General features: G+C 39.3%; 1 protein-coding gene and 1 pseudogene across 1 annotated transcript; both read left to right on the top strand.

The window, feature by feature from the left end:
• The first annotated feature begins 3,177 nt into the window (after positions 1–3,177).
• Positions 3,178–5,403, top strand: LOC104428428 (putative disease resistance RPP13-like protein 1). Its single transcript, XM_039307255.1, has 2 exons — positions 3,178–3,466; positions 4,619–5,403. Exons 1-2 carry the CDS (start codon positions 3,178–3,180, stop codon positions 5,401–5,403), a joined length of 1,074 nt encoding a protein of 357 aa, XP_039163189.1.
• A 1,046-nt stretch (positions 5,404–6,449) lies between these two features.
• On the top strand, positions 6,450–10,650 carry LOC104432267 (annotated as a pseudogene).
• The last annotated feature ends 4,429 nt before the right edge of the window (positions 10,651–15,079 follow it).

Raw genomic sequence — 15,079 nt, 5'->3', positions numbered from 1 at the left:
ATTAAAGTTTCTTCTCCATTAGCTTTTTTTCACTTTTGCTTCACTTTCTAAACCAAAAAAGAAAAAGAAAAAAAAGAGTACATGATATATAGTAAAGTCCTGGTCTTCTCGATGAAAAGTATTTTATGAGTATACCACCACGGCAAACAATTTGAGTTTAGACCGAAGAGACCATGTTTTGATGCACGTTGTGTCCTTGAGTTAGATAAATAAACTCTTCTCCTTTTTTTTTTTTTTTTTTCAAATCAAGACTTTTGGCTGTCGTCTGAAAGAGAGGGCCTTTTCTTGTGGCCATCCAAAACAGAGGATGTGAGGTGATATTTCTTCACATGACCAACTTAGAAGACACACATATCTTGATAAAAAATTTATAACTTACGAATGTTTTGTTGGTTTTTTTTTCTTTTTTAAGTATAGGCTCTTATGTGGCAGCTATAGTGCTAAAAATTTGCAACAAAATGAGCAGTAATAATCTACTAAAGGGTGCTGAAGTAGTTGATGATGACCGTGAATCGCTTAATAGGAGAATTGTGGTCCCTTAAATTGAAAAAGCTAGCCCAAAAGCAACTTGCTTGATGGATTAGTTGGTGATTTCTGAATTGTTTACTATTTCTAGAGTAAAATTAAGCAACTTGCTTCATGGATTTGTTGGTGTACCTGACTCTTTCCCAAAGCATGTGTTTTGGTTTCCCTTATCAAACAGTCAAAGCTAGTTGTCTTTAATGACTTGCAAATGTATAACAGAAAGATGCCAATGTTAGGTGGATCGTCAACATTTATTTCAGTCGATGCAAGTTGTACAAAGATATTTATTTGTCAGTCGTATTAATTGTGGTTAGCTTCATTCGGCACTAGGCCAAAAAAAGGGTCAGACATCGCCAACTAACAATGTACAATGTACTAGATATACTCTAAGCATCACACTTATGAACAAGAAAATCATGCAAAGGACCATGATTCTCCTATCAAGCAGTTCTCGATCATCAACTACTATGTTAGCACCCTTCAGTAGATCATCATTGCCCGTCTTGCTGCGAAACTTTAGCATTGTGAGTGCCACGTAAAAGCCTGCATTATTTGCATATTCACCAATGACATATCAAATGAAGACATTGAAATTATAAGGTTGCAGATAATGTATGGATTAAGAAAAAAAATGCCTTGATCTTCGTCTTTGTTTAATGTTTTTGGTAGGTGAATGTCTTTGTCTTCTAGGACTAAATAGTTTTTTTTTTCTCTCCATTAGCTTGCTTCTGCTTTACATAAGAGAGAACTAAGCAAAAGATATGAAAATTCAATAAGTTGCGGACAATTTCAACTGTTGCTCATAAGTTCCTAAATTGAAAGATTCAACTTTAAAAAATATGTACACACTAATTATAAGCCGACGCTTGAGCATATACTTTTGTTGGTTTGGGTGAGGAGGTCAAAGGGAAAGCAATGGAATTGGCCAAAAAGAAAGGCAAGAACAATACCTTATTTGTCGACTTTTTATGACTGAAATCACTCGAGAAAGAAATCAACATCGAGAACTTTATAGTCTCTAAGTGTGCTTGACATTTAGCCATTGAAATCTTTTTGTAATGGCATGAAATTAGCAAAACTTTTTCCTATTCTCTTTTACATGAAAGAATGACAAATCTCAATATAGAAATTATTAAAGTGAGACCAAGCAGTGAATCAAGAGATTAAGTTTGTAGGACAAATATCACGTAAACAAAAGTATGGTTAAGATTTGAATCTAGACTAATAATCAGTATGATAAATTCTTGGATATTGACACACAAGAATCCGAACTGTTACCCTGTTTTTGTAATCAAGTGCCTAAAGGTTTTCTTGTTCAATGGGTCAAGGCCTTCATTAAAACCACAAATTGAAAACGTAGATATGACAATAACGCTATTGATAGCCATTAACTGTCCACATTGACATCCGATGTGATATCTTGAGATGTTGCACATTAGCATAGACATATTGGACGCTAAGATCATTTAAACCAACACACATCCATTATCTCTTCATCACCCAATCCATAGGTTAAACGAGCCACGTTAATTGTTATGCTCAATTTCTATTGAGTGAGCAAGTCATATCAACAAAATCATATAACATAACAAAATAATTTATTTAATGGATGCCTTAAAGTGAGCCAAAATTGAAAAAAATGAGATGCTTCATTGAAAAAAAGAAGTTTATAATATGAACAGAAGTTTAGGTATCTACAGTATCACACCCTAACTCCTAAACCACTCTTAAGAAAAACATCTCAAGAAAAATATTGTCTGTGAAGGCGACTATAGGGTGCATTTGGGAAGGCTTTTGGGGAAAGTTTTTAGGAAAATGCAAAGACCTTTGAGTTAAAGGTGTTTTTCAAAATGCAAACTATGTTTGGTATATTGTAGTTTGAAAGCCCTTTGTGAAGTACCTTTGACCAAAATGGTGTTTGGGAGAATTACATTTACAAAGGGCTTTTGTGAAAAATAAATAAAAATAAAAAAATTGACAAGCAAGGGTAGGCGGCCGGTGATTGAAATTTGTCGCCGGCAGCCAACATCCAACTTAGGCAGCCCCGAGACAACTAGGGAGGGCCGCCCGGGGTCGAGCGACTCCCGAAGACCACCGACAAAGGCCACCCGAAGTCACATGACGCGCCGCAACCTCCGGCGACCCCGCCGACCCCGAAGATCATCGGCAAAGGCCGTCCGAGGTCACACGACGCCGCCGCGACCTACGGTGACCCAGTTTGGGGTGGCGAGGTCGTGCGATGCCGCCTCGACCTTCGACGACCCTGCCGCGACCTAGATCCAGGGCATTGAGGTCGCGGGAGGACCTCGCCAGTGACTACTCTCAGGCGGTGGTGCCAAGGCGCAGTGGCGTCGGGCTCCAGCAAAGGGGGAAAACCAGCGTCACAGTGGAGCGCAGGGGTCGGCGACCGAGTGGAGGACAGTGGGCAAAGGCGCAACGGAGGCGAGCTGCGAGGTGGAGGTCCCGCAAATGACGAGTGGAAGCATCGGTCGGCACGGCGGAGTCAAGTCTTTGGGTCGCGGGCTGCTGGGCGGCAATGGCATCGGGCGAGGCGAGCTCGGCTGCGGGTGTCAGGGCACTCAAACAGCGAGATCAGGACAGCAGCAGTTGAGCGGTGAAGGCCTCAAGTGCTGGGTTGCGAGCTATTGAGCGATGACGGCGTTGGGTGGAGGCGAGCAGCAGTCAGCGGTGATGCGGTCATCGAGCGAGATTGGCGCAGCGAGCTTCGCGATCTGCTGCAAGGGCTTTGGTTCGAAAGGGGCAGCCGTCCGCTCGGGTTCAAATCTGGTGGAGGCACAGAGACGATGGCTGGCGAGGCCGTTGGAACGACAGTGGAGCAGAGGGGCTCACGGGTCGTCGGCGTGGGTGGTTCTGGCGCAGTCGAGGGCTGCCGGCACAGTGGTCGGTGTGAGCAAGGTTGTATCTGCAAAGAAGATGAACAGTACCCACTCGTGGAAGAAGAAGAAGACGATGAGAGGGCCAAATCGGAAAAACGAAAAATCAACAAGGATAATTTGGAAAGAATTTTTTTTCTCCCCTCAGCTCAGCATTTTCGGCATCTTTGAAAGCCCAAGGTAGCCCCAACCTACCTTGGGCTTTCAACCTTCACAAGGCAGACTTTCAGCCAAGTATCTTTACAAAACATTTTGCCAAACACTCATTTTTAGCCCAAAGGGCTTTGGAGGCCTAAAGTGGCTTGGAAATGCCAATTCCAAATGCACCCTATAAGGTGGCGACGTTGGAAATGTCAACTTGGTGGGGGTTTCTACAGCAACAACGCCGCAGAGGCTGTGGAATGGTGGGGTTCTCTCCTGCCCCATCCCTGCATTTGTTTTTCTTTTTTAGTTTTTTTCTTTCTTTTTTTAACTTTAATTTTCCTCTTTGCTTTTTTTTTTCTCTTTTATTGAAAGTAAATTTGAAAAGATACACGAAAGTCTTGACATAATAATTCTAGATTCATGAATGAAAAATCACTCTATGAATAAACTAGAAAAGAGTTGGACAAAAATTATTGCATTGTCAATTTTAAGCAAGACATGTAAAGTGAGGAAGTTCTACTAATAAAGATAAAAGAGATATTCACATTGGGACAGAAGACAAGGGATGTGAAAAAGTGAAGCAACACAGCCAATTTGTGCCTTGCAAAGTCTTATTCTTCTTGGAATCTATTAAAATTTCTTTCCCATTTGCTCTTTTTCACTTTTGCTTCACTTTCTAGACAAAGAAGGCGCATGATACTCAATACAGTCACCGGGGATATTCTCCAAATATTACAAAACAACCATTTGTGGACAAAAATAGTTTACTTTGATTTCTCTAACCTCTAATGTGCATCCTTAAAAGTCTTGGTCTTCCTGGTCTTCACAGTTTTCTCTCTCCATTAGCTCACTATCACTTTGCTTCCTCATAACCCTTGTTGTTCTCCACAAACTATAGTGATTGATTCACCATGGCCATTGGAGAGATCTTTTTGGGTTCCTTCTTTCAGTTCCTGCTCGAAAAGTTGGCTTCTATGGTATCAAACTATGCGCAACGGGAAGGAATTGGTACCTTGCTCCATAAGTGTGAGGAGATGCTAAAACAATCAATGCAGTGCTTGATGATGCAGAGGACAAGCAACTCGACGGTGACCATCGAGTGAAGCAGTGGCTGGACAATGTTAGGGACTTGGCCTATGACACGGAAGACTTGCTCGATGAGTTCGAGATCGAAGCTGCTCAAGTCAAGTCGGAGGCAGAATCCAGCACAAACAAAGGTGGGGTGAAAAGGAAGTTCCTTTCCTTTAGCCAACTACACTCACCCACGTTTGAAACCAAGTTACAAGAGATCAAAGGCAGGTTTGAAGATATAGTCAACAAGAAGGCTCCCTTAAGCTTGAGAGAGAATGTTGTGGACGGATCTCACTACACCAACAAAAGGCTCCCCAGCACTTCTCTACCAGAGCCTCAGTTTTTCGGTAGGGAGAAGGAAGAAGTGGATATACTCAAATTACTGATAGGTGAAGCCGAAAATGTTGATAGCACACTAAGCATAGTCTCCATAATTGGGATGGGCGGTGTTGGAAAGACGGCCTTGGCTCAACGGTTGTATAACAATGACAAAGTGAGTAATTGTTTCGAGAGGAGAGCATGGGTCTGTGTTTCAGATGTTTTTGATGTTCTTGACATAACAAAGACTATTTTGGGGTCGATCACCAAAGAGCCTTGCGAGGACAAAGATCTTGATAGGCTTCAAACAAAGTTGAAGGACAATCTATCTAGAAAGAAGTTTCTTGTGGTCTTAGATGATGTTTGGAATGTGAAGTACGAAGAATGGACTTCCCTCCTAAAGCCATTTGAAGCGGGGCCAAGGAAGCAAGATCATCATCACAACACGTAACAATTCTATTGTTTGCATAAAAAGAGTTTCGTCATATTCTTTGAATGTGTTGTCTGAAGATAATTGTACCAGCATGTTAACCTATCATGCTCTAAGAGCAAGAAATTTTGAGGGGCACCCAAATTTGGAAAGAGCAGGCAAGAGAATAGTTGAAAAATGTAAGGGTTTACCTTTGGCAGCAAAGATGTTGGGTGGTCTCCTACATAATAGAGAGAATCCCAAAGAATGGGAAGCTATCTTAAATAACAAAACATGGGATAAAGCGATAGGAAAAGATGGTGAGGTTCTTCCAGCTTTGAAATTAAGCTATTTGCATCTTCCTTCTTGTTTGAAGAGATGTTTTGCGTATTGCGCTATATTTCCAAAGGACTAAGAATTTGAGAGGGACAAGCTGGCACTCTTGTGGATAGCATAGGGCTTTTTAGGTGAAGAAAAAGAAAAAGAGCGTATCTTGAGATTAGGACGTGATTGCTTTGATGAGTTAGTATCTAGATCATTTTTTCAGCAATCCAATGTTAACACATCAAAGTTTTTGATCCATGATCTTTTGAATGATCTAGCAAAATCAATTGCAAATACGACATGCTTTACCTCTGGGGACTCTCAAGTAGTGAGTACTAAAGTGAAAGCTCGTTATGCATCATTTGTCTCACACTTTGTTACATCAAAAAGCTTAAGAGCATATGCTCAAATGAAGGTACTAAGAAGTTTAATTATGTTGAATGTTCAATTTAGTCGAAGAATTTTCATTTCCGAAAAGGTGCTGCACAACTTGCTAACAAACTTGAAGTACTTGCGGGTGCTATCATTATCTCATTGTGACATCACAAAGGTACCGAATTGTGTCTGTGATTTAAAATATCTTCGACATCTCAATCTCTCGTACACCGAAATCAAAAGGTTACCTGAGTCAATTGGCGCCTTGTGGAAATTACAAGTTTTGATCTTAAGAGGTTGTGGGTACCTTTCTATGTTGCCTCCGGATATAGCAAATTTGGTCAACTTACGCTTTTCTTGACATTAGGGATACAACGGATTTGAAAGAGATGCCATTGAATATCGGTAATCTGAGGAATCTTATTATCTTGTCCAAGTTTGTGGTAGGACAAAAGAGAGGGTCACAATTAAATGAGTTAAAGAACTTGCCACATCTTCAAGGAGAGTTACTCATATCTGAATTGCAGAAGGTGGATGAATTTAGAGATGCAACTAATGCTAATTTGTCTAGAAAGCAAGACCTTAGCAACTTATTCTTGCATTGGAATGAAGGTTTTGGAAATTTCCGGAATACAAAACGCGAAGCACGGGTTCTTGACTCTCTGCGACCTCACACTAATCTTGAAAATCTCACTATTTCATATTATGGTGGTGGAATATTCCCATCATGGTTTGGTGATCCATCCTATTCTAACATAGTGTCTTTGTGCTTGCATGGTTGTCTGAATGTTGCATCATTGCCGTCACTTGGACAGCTCCCTTCACTCAAAGAATTATCTCTTGAAGGTCTAAGTGTTGTATGCATGATAGGCTCTGAATTTTACCGAACTAAAAGCCCTTTTCCATCCTTAACGATTTTGAAGTTTGAAGGGTTGTCGGCATGGAAAGATTGGTCTTATTATGCTGGAGACCGAGAAGAAAAAGTGCCATTCTCCCGTCTTCAGCATCTTGTTGTTCAAAGATGCCGAGAGTTGACAGGGGAATTACCTAGTCAATTAGATAATCTCATAAAGCTAGAAATTTGTTCATGCTCGCATTTGAATGACTCAACCAATGTGGTTTGTCTTCCATCTCTCTGTGAGTTACACATTAAGGAATGTAACAAGGAGATCTTAAAGAGGTTGGACCACCTAACTTCTTTAACCATTCTCAAAATTGAGAATCTTGCCGAGCTTGTTTGCTTTGATAATGGATTTATCAGCCACTTGGTCAAGCTAAAGGAGCTTCATATAAGTAGTTGTGACAAGCTAACATACCTATGGCAAGATGGAGATGGAAGGCGAAATCTTACTTGCCTCCAGAGAGTGGTCATTGAAGATTGTCCTCGATTCACATCTTTTATGGAGGCAGAAGGAGAGATTGAGCTGCCATGCAACCTTGAAAGGATGGACTTGAGGTATTGCACAAGCTTAGAAAGGCTTCCAAGCAAGCTACACACACTTAGCCATTTGAGCTTTCTGGGTTGTCCAAAAATCATGGGACTAACCATTCTTCCAAATGACCCAAGCAGCAATAACACAATGTCGCAGCTTAAATATCTACGGATTTGCGGTTGTGATTCTTGGATATCTTTTCCGTTTCCTAAGAATAGACATGCTACTCTTAAGACACTTCATATTGTGAATTGTAAGGGAGTAGAGTCTCTAGCAGAGATCACCGCAGTAGACTCGCTAGAATCTCTATATATTGGTGATTGTATGAATTTGAGAAGCCTACCACAGTGCCTTCGCACGCTCGTCCATCTTACTCATTTGAATATAGATAATTGTCTAGCACTGGAGATGGAGGACTTGCCTCCCCTTCCCCTCACCTTGTTGAGACTTTCAGTTTCTAGGTGTCCGAAGATAAAGTCTATTGCCAGCTGTAACATTGATAGTTGTAACAATCTCACTGATTTGAAAATAATGAGGTGTCCAGCATTGGAGACGGAGGACTTCCCTCCCCTTCCAATCACCCTATTGCGCCTTGGACTTGACTCTTGTCCGAAGATAAAGTCACTAGAGTGGCATTGTCTTACGTCCCTTAAGAAGCTACACATTGAGTGTTGTGAAAATATCGAATGCTTCCCTGAAGGAGGCTTGCCTCCAAATTTGCGGTCGTTTTATATTTTGGGGTGCAAGAAAATGAAGCAGCCAGTGAGAAAATGGGGCTTGCCCATGCTCACTTCCCTCGAGACACTGGAAATGGACGGAAGCAGCATGGGAGGGGAGGAGGGAGACAAGGAGTGCTTTCCTTCGGAGGAAGACGATGAGGATTCCTGGAGTCTTCACTTTCCTTCCTCTCTTACCTCTCTTCGGATTGATCATATGAGGAACGTGGAAAGACTATCAAGCGGTCTTTGCCATCTCTCCTCTCTCCAAGCGTTATTGATTGTCGGTTGTCCGAAGTTGAGGGACTTGCCAGAGGATGGCCTCCCTCCCTCCCTCCAACTATTGTATATAGAAAGATGCGAGAATCTGAAAGATCGATGCTCAAAACACACCGGCGACTATTGGCCCCTCATCCAAGAGATCCCTAGGATCTACATTGAGGGCCATTAGATCCAATAAATTGATTCATCTATCATATTTCTAGGGCTCGGGTAAATTTATGTTCTTGAAGGCATCAGTTTCCATTATGTTTCCTCAACTCGATGCTCAATACAAATCAATACTTTCCACGAAGAAGCTCCGCATGAATTTCCGGAAATTCAACAAATCCCCGACATCCGCATTGAGTTGGTTCTCAGATCCGATGAAGTGAAATCGATCCACTTTCGTTGTCCTTTGCTAACTGCCGCGATTCAATCCCTTCCATCTACGGTCAGATTTCTACGGGTTCAGGTGAGTCCTTTCGTCTTGAATGCATCGATTTTGTGTCTCTGTTCTTCAGTTCGACGCTTAATACGAAGTAATTTCTTCCAATGCGCACAGCCGTTTGCTTCTCGTGTTGAAGTACGACTGAAATTCAGAGCTGAAAAATTGATAATTAGCTGCTTGAATATCCAGCAAGAGCTTCGTTTAGTCTCCGATTGCACTGGCTTGCGAAAGTTGATGATGATGATATTCTTGTATGCCACAGCTACATCCATGTCCACTACTGCCTTGGGCCGACTTTTCTCTTTAGCCACTGCAATGCTCTTTCCAACGGCAAGTAATTCAGCCTCCTCTGCAGGCAACCATCTCCCCTGTTTCAGTTATGGCCCCAATTCCAACAATTTTTGTTCATATATGGATGCAAAGTCGGGGTATTTGCCAGAGAATGGCCCTCTCTCTCCCCCTTCAACAGATCCCTTTCATCAGCATTGATATCATTCGGATCCAATGAAGTAAAATCAATCGTGCCCGAGCCATGATTATAGATTTGTCTCCGTTGACTTCTTTTTGTTCCTCAGGTAATGCTTCTAACTTCTTTCATATTTCGCTTTCATTTGTTAACTGCCGGGATTTATTCTTTGATGTACAGTAAGTTTTCTTGGGTTCGGGTAACTTTTTGTTTTTCAAGGCATAAATTTTGATTCTGCTCCCTCAAATTGATGCGTAATACAAACTGATATTGGAACTCGAGCCCCTGGCTCACTCTTGAAAGCCAGAAAATGAAATTTATTGGATTGTTAATTGACGGGGATTGCACTGCTGTCTTCTCTTCTCGATTAGCTTATCCCACATCAAGATTTGACATGTCTTACCCTCTGTGGCAGATTGTTTGCGGTTGTCGATGATATCTCCTGCTTGTTCCGAGGACACACATAGAGATTGCAGTTCTTCTTAAGCAGCAATATGGATGGAACAAAACCGCTAATGAGGTCATCATCGTTATAGACGCTTATAAAACTCTGAGGGATCGGAGGCCTTACCTGCCGATCAAGTTGTGAGAGACATCAGCAGGAAGTTCGGTTTTGTGCTCTTCGACAGCTCTTCTCAAACCACTTTTCAGACCACCGTGAGTAATGATAATGTTCATTGGTTTCATTCTGGGATAATCTCTGCCTCCACCTGCAATCTATATCTGATCCTTTCTGTTCTCTGAATCATGCAGGATGTTGATTGTTTGTGTTCCTTTCTTCTGGAGAATTGATTCTGGAGGCAGTCTTGTTCTCTCAGATGATGCAGAAGTCGTGAAGATGGGCCTTGGAAAATCTTTTGCGCCATTCCCTTAAGGTAATTATTTTTTCGGATTGTTGATGCAGCTCCACTAGAGTTCGGTCCATGCATTGCAATGCGAAAAGCAAGGATGGATGAGCTCTGCTGATATTAGCGAGTTCGAGAGAGAATGTTATGTTGTTGGGTAACATCATATTGGAAAAATTGGTTCCGAACCTAAATTTATAATTTATGGTTAAAATGGTGTTCTTTATCTGTGTGCATGTTTTGATTTGTGCATTTTCACCTACAATGTTGCTCTTCCAATGGTTTTTGAGTGCCAAATTGTTCAGTTTTAACGTTGCCTTCTTTTCCAACTAAGGATGCTGCTTCACCAGCTCTGGAGGTTTGCGGAGTTATGAGCACCCACCGGAATGAGGTGAAGCTAGTTCCTCAATTCGATGCTTGATACAAACTGATTTTCCTCGTCCAGATTTTTCACATTAATTTTCGAAAACCAGCCGGTGAAGCTGAAAGATTGACGTCCAGAACGAAATGTTCACAAAACTGCATCTTGCTATATTGATGACATATCTTGAACTCTTCTTGCAGCCCAAAACCTGTGCTTATTTTTGCACTTGCGTGACCTGCCAAACAAATTGTGAATCAAAATGCACTATGCTTTTCAGCGTTTGTTGTATGTTCTCTTCCCAACTTCTTTTTTCTTCTGCCCTTAAGCTCGTTCACTGTGGTTGCTTTGCAGATACCACTGTGATCTGTATTGGCAAAATCTCTTGGAAGGATCACTTGCAAATGCTGTTGAGGTGGGGCTAATGCTGTCAATGTTAAGTGTCACCTTTTGCAATTTAATAATAGAAAAGAGAAGCGTTTAATTTTATTTGGTGCATTAATATGTTCTAAATTTTATTTGTGTCCTTGAGTTAGACAAATAAATTGTTCTCATTTTTCTCCATAGCAAGACTTTTGGTTGTCGTATGAAAGAGAGGACCTTTTCTTGTGGCCATCCAAAACATAGAATAAGAGGTGATCACATGACCAACTTAGAGGGCATGCACATCTTCATAAAAAAATTATAATTTACAAATGTTTTGTTGGTTTTTTTTTTTTTTTAAGTATGGGCTTTTTCATGGTAGTTATAGTGCTAATAATTGCAGCAACACGGGTGGTAATGACCTGCTGAAGGATACTAAAGTAATTGTTGATAATTGTGAATCACTTGATAGGAGAATATTGGTCCTTTGAACATAAAAAGTTAGCCAAAGCAATTTGCTTGATGGATTAGTTGGTGATTTGTGAATCATTTACTATTTCCAGAGTAAAATTAGAAAACTTGCTTCATGGATTCATTGGTGTATTCAACTCTTTTTCTTATTTAGCCAAAAGCACGTGTTTCTGTTCTCCTTATCAAACAGTCAAAGTTAGTTGTCTTTGATGACTTACAGTTGTATAATAGAAAGTAAGATGCAATTGTTAGGTGCATTATCAACATTTGTTTTGTCTGTGCAAGTTGTACAAAGATGCTTGTTTGTCAATCATATTAATTATGATTAGCTTTATTCATTGCTAGACAAGAAAAAGGGTCAGGCATCACCAACTAACATGCACAATGTACTAGGTATACTCTAGGCATCACACTTATGAACATGAAAATCATGCAAAGGACCACAATTCTCCTATCAAGCGGTTTGATTATCAACTACTACCTTAGCACCCTTCAGTAAATCATTGATGCCTGTCTTTTTGCAAATCTTTAGCACTGTAATTGCCACGTAAAAGCCTACATTGATCACATATTCACCAATAACACATTAAATGAAGACACTGAAATTATAAGTTTATTGAGATTGTATGGATGCCCAACAAAAAAAAGAGGCTTGGTCTTGATCTTTGTTTAATGTTTTTGGTAGGTGAATATCTTGGTCTTCCTGTCTTGCTTCCGCTTTAAATAAGATAGAACTAAGCAAAAAGATAGAAAAAAATTCAATAAGTTGTGGACAATTTCAACCGTTGCTCATGAGTTCCTAAATTGAAAGATTCAATTTAAAAAATATGTACACACTGATTATAAGCCGATGTAGGATGGGTACTCTACGAAAGTGTGTGTGCGGATGTGTCTATATATATAAAGTTGGTCAATCCTGCTTGACGGGCTCTATCAATTATTTACTTTCTCTTTCCTAAAAGTCATCAATTTAGAAAACACATGATTTAATCTAAAATCCATTTAGATATGAACCCACTTAATAAGGTCAATTAGCTATAAAATATGAAATTATATTAGATTACGAATGTTCATACACGTGCTAACATTGCACACATATTTTCAGATTACACGTAAACAAAGATTAGAAATTAGAATAAAATGAACTGTTTCGGTGGTTGATTGTTTCCAAATATTACTCAACCTTAGAACTTGGCATACTTGAACCAAATATAATTACCAACAACAAAATAAATCGTCAAATGCACTAATCTAATTTGGTCCCAAGAAGGCATCATTAGCACTTCGTTACTTTTGACATGTGTATATAACTTTACAACTATCATTTATAATCGCCTAGCAGTAATACATGACAAAGAAAATCAGAGAATACTTTTTGGCTTATAAAAAAAACATACAATTTGATTGTGCCTTATCTCAAGCATTTGGGATCTGGCTGAATAAGGAAAAGAAAAGGACATTCAAGAGGAGGCGCTTATTCGATTTTATATGCAAGAGGTTGAAGCAAAAACTACATAGAAGGAACCCCATCAATTTCATTCTATATCCCTGGCTTCCAGAATTATTCAAATTGACTGAAATAAAACTAGATAATGAGCTCCATGAAATCTCTTACCTACGTGCTGGCAATCAAGTATGTAATTTTTTTTTCCATTCAACCAATTACCTCGTCATTTATTAATGTAAATCGATGTGAGACCTCTGTTGAAATCGTAAATGAAAAACTGTCTATATGACACCAACAATATTAGGTAGCCGCTAACTGTTTACATTGGCTTCAGATATGATCCTTATGGAATCAATTTTGTCTCTTGCGGGTCAAACCAGCCGTTCCAGATGATGTCAATTGGTCTCTCAAAGAATTGGAACAAATTATTTACAAAAAATATTGTTTAGGCAAATTAGTTGTGATTGGTAAAGAAATCATAGTAAGGTTTTAAATTATGTGTGCCTGTACGGTTACATCTGATGATAGTATTATCAATATGATGTCCAACCCAACAAAAATCAAGTCCTAAGAAAAAGTTTATTTTCAATCAAAAGTTTGATAAGTCACTAAAAAATTTCGAGTGTAAAGCTTGAGTTTTTATGATCAAATGACTAGAAGAAATTCTGAGGGAAATCAACATTGAGAAACTTTGTAGTCTTCCAATGTGCTTGACATTTAGCCACTGAAATTATTTGGCATGTGAAATTAACAAAACTATCTCCTATTCTCTTTCATACGAATGAATGAATAATCTTACGAAAGAAAATTATTAAACAGAGACCAAGCAATGAATAGAGAGGATGAGTTGTAGAACAAATATCGCGTAAACAAAAGTATGTTTGAGATTTGAGTCTAGACCAATGATTGTATAAAAAACTCTTTGGGACAATGACATCGCAAGTACTTGAATTATTACCCCTTTTGCAATCAGGTACCTAAAGTTTTTTCAATCAATCATCTTAATTTTCCATGTGGGTCAACACGAGGCCTTCGTTAATTTTGTGGACGGAAAATGTTGACAGGACGTTAATGCCGTTGAATAGTTGTTAAATGTCCATACTGGTGTCTAATATAGCATCTTGAGATGTTGCCATATCAGTAGAGACATTGAATGCTAAGATTGTCTAAGCCAACACAATCTCTCTCTCTCCACATCACCCAATCAACAAGGTAAGCGAATTGTGTACATAAAATCATTACAACGTAGCAATTTTTTAATGGACGCCTCAAATTGAGACAAATTTGAAAAAGAAAAGGTAATAGAGATTAATCTTGACAAAAAGCATTGAATTTTTACTAGTAATAGAAAAAAAAGAGACGTTCTCATGGGGATGCAAGAGGAGGAATGTGAAAAGCAAAGCAAAAAATTTCAATTTGTGTCCAATAAAGTCTTGGTCTTCCTGAAGTTTATTGAAGTTTCTTTCCCATTACCTCTTTTTCTCTTTTGCTTCATTTTCCAGACAAAAAAGCACATGGTATCCATGAAGCCTTGGGAGAAATTCTTTGAGTATTACCAAACAAGCACTTGTGAACGAAGATTTTCTTATTTTGATTCCCCTTACCACTGATGTGCGCGTGAAAAGCACCCAAAATTAAATGGATGATAGAGCCCTATAGCCTTGTCCCAAGAGAGAATCATTACTACTTCAATATTTTTGACATATTTATATGACTTTACAAAAAATTATCCAAAAATCCAAAAATCTATTGTATAATGAATAATTCATTTTTGAACTTTGATATAATACCATGTCGACCAGATATATTAGATGCTAATATTGTCTAAGTCAACTCACTTTCTCTCTCCTCATTAGGGGTGAGCAACAATCTAGGGTCGACCCTAGACCGACTCTGGACCGGCCCAACCCTGCTGGTCCTAGTCCGGTTCCTAAGGGGACTAGGTCGGTCCTTGGTCCTGAAATTCCAGGACCAACACTCGGTCATAAGAGTTTTGGGTCGGTCCAACCCTGAACCAACCCTATATATTATATTATATTATTTATAATTCTTTTATATATTCAAACTTAAGTAAAATGTCTGTTATATTATATTATATTATATTATATTATATTATATTGAGATGTTCTATCAATAGCACTAATAGTAATTTCAATTTAAAACTTCCGTTGAGTATTAATTATGTGTCGTTTGTTTTGTTTTCAGGTG

This window comes from Eucalyptus grandis, chromosome 2 (genome assembly GCF_016545825.1).
Source record: "Eucalyptus grandis isolate ANBG69807.140 chromosome 2, ASM1654582v1, whole genome shotgun sequence".
Taxonomy (NCBI): domain Eukaryota; kingdom Viridiplantae; phylum Streptophyta; class Magnoliopsida; order Myrtales; family Myrtaceae; genus Eucalyptus; species Eucalyptus grandis.
The sequence above is the reverse complement of the archived record's forward strand: the minus strand, read 5'-3'. Positions and strand labels throughout refer to the sequence as shown.

What these genes read in the sequence shown, in the direction of transcription:
- LOC104428428 (XM_039307255.1), top strand. Translation starts at nt 3,178, where the DNA reads ATGACGGCGTTGGGTGGAGGCGAGCAGCAGTCAGCGGTGATGCGGTCA. An exon ending in ATCTGCAAAGAAGATGAACA is followed by an intron (nt 3,467 to 4,618) that starts GTACCCACTCGT and finishes CAATCAATGCAG; the next exon opens with TGCTTGATGATGCAGAGGAC.